The sequence below is a fragment of the Platalea leucorodia genome, assembly GCF_965183815.1.
Source record: "Platalea leucorodia genome assembly, chromosome: 6".
NCBI classification, from domain to species: Eukaryota; Metazoa; Chordata; class Aves; order Pelecaniformes; family Threskiornithidae; genus Platalea; species Platalea leucorodia.
The window spans coordinates 16,449,613-16,455,612 of NC_138828.1; the positions used below are offsets into that span (position 1 = coordinate 16,449,613).

Here is a 6,000-nt window from a genome sequence, read left to right on the forward strand (position 1 = left end):
AACTGGACAATATCACGATGATTCTTTTAGGCTTTAGTATCATGCAACCTATGAATAACATCACCTGTTAGCACAGCCAACAGTGTAAAAGGAATCAAGAAACTAGGCTAGCAGAGACTTGCAGTGTTTCGCTTCAACTCTGGCTGCTCCTTCTCTTCTTGGCACGTAGCCATCACTTCCTTTCTCCATGCCTCCTTTACACACCACTAAGAGGTTCTCCCCTTCATCTCTTCTTGCTCCCAGATTGTTCCTCTTTGAAAAATTTATGACACAAAATTGGAAACAAGTCTCAGTGTCTGTGATATGCAGCAGAGCACAGGCACTTCAAGTCCACCTGTCCACAACTAAATCCTATAGGAAAAGATTGGCAAGACTTTATACCTGTATATTGGCCTCGCATCTGCAGAGGAACCCTTTTGTGTTGATATTAGCTGCTGTCCTGTGCCTACCCAATGTGGTAACTTAAAGGCACTAGATCTTTGCTTGCATCAGTCCTGTAATGACTAGCCCAAAGAGTTTTACTTAGAAAGCACATCAGCAGGCGAGATGAAGGAGAGAAGCACAGAGAGCTCACACCTTCTCTTCGCGCCCTACAGAGGCATGGAGACTCCACGCAGCCCCTCTCTGCCTAGTTCCCTGCAACGTTCTACCCTAGGATTCGCAGTTTTCTGGCCTGTATCTCAACTGAGCAGTGGGGAAGCCAAGGTGCAGAAGGGGTGGCAGAAGGCAGGTGCTAGTGTGCTCCTGAGTCTCAACCTGAGACACACACATCCAGGTGTAGCTCCGCTCCCAAAATTGTGCTCAGCACTTCCATTTAACCAAAGTCCTGCAAAGTCAAGCAACCCACCCTCTATGGATGGGTGAAATTTATTCACGCTCTCCTTCTCATTACGTTCACTACTTTGTGAAGAATTTTCTGAAATCAAAGAGGGGTTATTCCATAAATGTCTAATATTTATCTTCTCTTGTTAGCCATTCTCCCAGCATCAACAACAACAGCATAGTAATTAAATATTCAATTACATTCAAGCCTGATCAAAAGCAACACAAAACTTTTTAAAGCAAAACAAGAATGAAGCAATGAGAAATTACAGTACCTCAGTTTTTAAGGAGAGTCCACTGTTAAAGAATATAGCTGAAACAGCAATGTAAGTTATGGTAATTTCTGGTTTCAAAGGTCCTAAAAAATATAGACATAGAGAACAAAGTGAACTACAGTCAAAGAGATAATGATATGCATATATTACATCAAAGTAAATGAGAACACTTAGAAAAATACCTGGAGAAAGTCTAATCATTAAAGTCTCTAACAAAAAGAATGGGGTTTCTAGTAAGTTAGAGAAAGCATGCTACTCATTTTTAAATAAAAGCAAACCAGTGAGTGGAGAGTGAGGTATGATGTCATACAAATTTGGCTTCCATGATTACAGGCCACTGGGAGCTAACGGGTAAATTCTGGAAATGTGGAAACGGGGAATTTTTCAGGGAGTTCCTCTGTCTGATATCAGAGTATCCCTATAGCATCAGCAAACTCAAATAAAAATATTAGCTGCTCCCTCCACAGGGCCATTGACATCATTCACATATCAACCTCTCACTTCTTCCCCTACAAGATACACACCTGCCTGGCTGCCTGCACAGAGGAAACCGAATCGTACCTTGCAATGATTTCCTTGGGGCAATACAATTCTGCATTATTCCCCCACAACAGGGCTGTGGCAAAATGGTTCATTCCAGCCCTACAATAACACATTTCAGACATACTGCTGCAGTGAGATCAGCAAGGGCAGATGCCTGCACCTCCAAGGGTTCCACTATATTAAAGGCTTACATTTGTACATATTTATATACTTTTTTTCAGGGAGATTAAAATAAAATACTTTTTACACTCTCATAAAAATGATGAATTCTCTTAATACACTTTGCCTTTGGAGGACACCAAGTGCAAAATGTATATACTCATTTTTTCACAAGCATTCAACCAGTTATTATATTAGAAAGAAAATATTAGCAGTCTACTTAGGACCAAAGTAATATCCTAACTCTGCAAGTGACACTAAGTTGTCATGAGCAAAACTGCAGCAGCAAACAAGCAAGCCTTTACTCCACACTCCAGAAGAGAAGATCCTTTCTGCTCCCTCAGATGAATGATACATTGATGGTCACACTGGAGCAAGGTCAATGATCCTTAAATTAGCGGGATTTGATCGTACACTGAGTCTACTCAAATTTGCATCTCAAGTCATTTAAAACCAAATCCTACTCTCGGAGAGGACTCTGTTGATGAGACACTAAAACTGTGTGTGTTAAATACAAAAAATAAACCAACCAACCTATATAAAGCGTAAGGATAAAATAAGCCAGGAAATGCAAGAGTTAAAGTTGCAACAAAGCACATGGCTAGTTGCAAAATTATGGCACATTAACTGAATAGTCGGGGGGGGGGGGGGGGGACACGACAGAAAAATTATATAAATATATATAGTTATACAGAAAGATGTATTTTATATAGAGAGATAATTATATAATTTTTCAAATCTTTTAAAATATTAGAGCATATATGTACATGCACATACACACTGGGCAGACAGGCAATGGGTTAGTTAGTCTCACTAAGATAGGGGTTCTTCCAGGACTCATTTTTTTCTATTTTAGGGTTTTTCACTGGGCTACCTGAACCCCTTTACATAGGAGAAACTTCTACCACTAGAGCAACCACACCTTCACGGAGCACAGGGAACTCTGGTCAGAACAGATCCCCCTTCATCTCTTCTGCAAAAGACTGGTCAGGAAAGCTTGCTTCACAAAGGAACTAAATAGGCTCATTCATCAAATAGGAAAACACACAAAAAGGGCTTGGCTTATGCCCTGAAGGTGGCAACAGCACAAATCTTCGTTATTTGTGGCACAGTGTTCCACTGGTATGGATACTGGACCATCCATAACGTTCAATAAGGTCCTGCAAATTACAGTGCATGGTTTTGTCAGCTGGAAGATGACAAACTAAGGTTTTTGCATATGCTGATATTTCCCACGCCCCACCTCTTTGGGTTTTTTTTTTTTCTGGTTTTAAAATAAGCACTGAGATCACATAGCTTCAGAAGAGGGATACCACTTTGGGGAACACGTGCCCACAAGTTTCCATCAATGCTTACACAATTTTTCAAGCAAGTTGTCCCAGGAACAGTACCATGTCAACGCTTGACATATCTTTGCAGTAGGGTAATTAAGTGAAGTGCTCCATCATAGTCCTTCCATGTAGGAAGTAAACTGAGGAAAAATTATCTCACATTCTAGTTAAAAGGATCTCCCACATTGCTGCTAACGATTAGCATGACAATCAAACCAGAAAGGGACAAACCACCTGATACTATCAATTTAAAGTTGTCTTTAAGGTCTACTGAAGACACAGCATGGATCCTGCAAGAAGCTCCATGTGGGTCCTATTCACCTATGTAAAACAGCACACAGATGTTAGGAGGGATCCTTGCACAGCAGGAATTTGCCTACCCTGAACTCCATGAAGTACCGGAGCCTTAGTTGCCACAGCAAGTGTTGAGAGTCATATTTTTTTAAATCACTTTCTTTTTTCCCCAGAACCTAAGGGGGGAGGGGAGGTTGGCTCCCCAGTGAAAAGCTGTCTATCCTCAAACTTCAGCTCTGTTAAGGAAGAAAAAGAAAAAAAAAAAAAAAAAAACACCACCAAAAACAACCAGTATGTGTATAAAAGATTCGCTAGATTCTTCCTCCCCTCCTATAGCATGGAATTGCTAAAGGAATTCTGTTCAAGTGTTCTACATCCCTTTTCTTAAATCTTCAGAGATCAATTAGGAAAAAAATATATAAAATTTAATTTGTTCTTGAAAATTGTGAACATCTGGAACTGAAGTTACAGTGGAAAGTAGATGATGCTGCCAGCATTTATACTTAAAGATACTCTGTTCATTTTAAAATAACACTGGGTATTTCATCAGCTCTTGTTACAAGACACGTACAAGACCTCACTGCTTAGAAAAGGACAGATCTTTCTTCTGATTTGTTTACTGTGAGCATTTGACACCATTTTGCACAGAATCATTTTCACCATTTTCCCTCATCTTTCACGAGGAAGTAAGAGGGAACAAAAAAAAAAATCTTTAAAATACAAGTCTGTTATTATAAAGTAAAAAAAATCCTCTGGTTGAAATACGGCACCTGGGATTTTAACACAATATACGTTAAGCTCCACCTCTGGAGAAGCTCACAGATGGCAGACATTCATACACTGAGCTGCAATGACTTTATGCCCATCTCAGAGTTCCTGAAGTTGTTACTTAGTTTAACAGGAGTACATTCAAAGTAAGTTGCTACCCAGTTTTCATTACTACTAATCCAAAAAGAGCAGGATATTATTCGAGCAACCGGTACAGTGCCCAGCAAAGATACACACAGGAATACACCTTGAAATATTTCTTGGGTACCTGAGGCACAGTGACCGACTAACAGGCGGAGAAGGCGAGCTGCTGGAGGGGCAGGGACCCCAGAGGGCCGGGGGACCCGGCCGTGCCCCACACCCCGCAGCCTGCCCCCCTGCACCCCCGGCCAACCCGAGTTTCAAAGTTTCTGAGCGGACGCCCCGACGGCCGGGGGGCACCCGAGCAAGCCTCAGAGTCCCCGGCAGCGAAGCGACCGCCGCCCTCCGCCCGGGGACCCGCGGAGAGGCCCGCGGGCTCTCCCCTGCCGCCACAGCCCGGCAGCGAGCCGCCCCGCTCCTCGCCCTGCCGCCGGCACCCGGGCCCACCCCGGCCGGCGCCGGGCCCGGCCCGCACGGCGCCCGGGGACGGCGGGGGGCAGCGCCGGCCACCGGGAGTTGACAAAGTACGGCCGGGCCCCCCGAGCGGCGGCTCCGAGGGGCCCCCGCCGGCGCTCCCCGCACCGCCCGCCGAGCTGCCGGGGCAAACCGTCCCCGGCGGGGGCAGCGGCCGGACTCACCCCCTTTGACGCCGACGGCGGGCTCCAGCCTCGCCACCGCGATGACCAGCACGATCCCGAGGATGAACCACTCCTTCCGCAGGCGCTCCAGCAGCCCCATGGCTCGCCCGGCCCGGCCAGGCACGGCGCAGCACGGCGCAGCGCCGGGGCGGGGCGCAGCCCCACCGCCCGCCCGCCCGCCGGCAGGACCAGCCGGATCCGCTGACAGGAAAAGTCGCTCCCACCGCCGCCGCCATCACTACCACGCACCTCCTAATAGACACGCAGCCGCCGCCGTCCGCCCGACTGCCCGCCGCGCCGACCCCCCGCCGGCTGCGGCTGCCCCCGCGCCGAGGCGGGGGCGCCGGCGGCCACCGCGGGGTGGGGAGGGGAGACGGGACGGCGACGCCGCCGCCACCGTCGTTGCTGCCGTGGCCGCCGGGCGGGCCGGGGAGCGCGGCCCCCAGAGCCGGTCCCGGCGGGCGACGCGGCCCCGGCGGGCGCGGGGCTGAGCGGGGGCGGCGGGGGCGTGCGCGCTGTTTTGGTACATTACAACGCCTGCGTGACGCCCGGCGTTTGACGCGCGGGAGGGCGGGCGCCGAGCGAGCTGGCGGTTGCGGCCGTTGGGCGCGCGCGGCGGGCTGGAGGGGGGCGGGGGCGGGCGCTCCCCGTCGCGCGGGCTCCCCCGCCGCGGGCAGTGGGGCTGTTGACGGCACAGTCCCGCAGCCCGTATGGCGGAGGCGAGGCGCCGCGGGCAGAGGGTGGCTGCCGCGTCACACGCGTGTCACCTGCGTAGACGCACGCAGGCACGCATCCGCGGGCGCCCCGTCCCGCTCCTGCGCCGAGGCGGCGAATGACGGATGGTTGGTCGTCGCCTCGTTGCCGTAGGAAGGCACCCGCCTGTCCGGTCTGAGCCGACCCGAGGGCTGCAGGAAAAGAAACGCCTGTCGCGACCCGCCGACATCGTGTCCCGCGCCTGCTGAGCGAGCCGGCTTCCCAGCTGGAGGCGACGCCCCGCGCGGAGGTCGGTGGGTTCGTCTCCGTGTTAAA

At 49.7% G+C, this 6,000-nt stretch overlaps 1 protein-coding gene across 1 annotated transcript in view; it reads right to left on the minus strand.

The window, feature by feature from the left end:
- Positions 1 to 5,071, minus strand: part of SLC10A7 (solute carrier family 10 member 7) — a gene marked incomplete at its 5' end in the record, with an annotated part of 148,586 nt that extends 143,515 nt beyond the window's left edge. Inside the window, 2 exons of the mRNA XM_082315770.1 lie at positions 1,098 to 1,180; positions 4,972 to 5,071. Of these exons, the coding sequence (XP_082171896.1) occupies positions 1,098 to 1,180; positions 4,972 to 5,071 (183 nt within the window). The remainder of the gene's footprint in view (positions 1 to 1,097; positions 1,181 to 4,971) is intronic.
- Between the last annotated feature and the right edge of the window lie 929 nt (positions 5,072 to 6,000).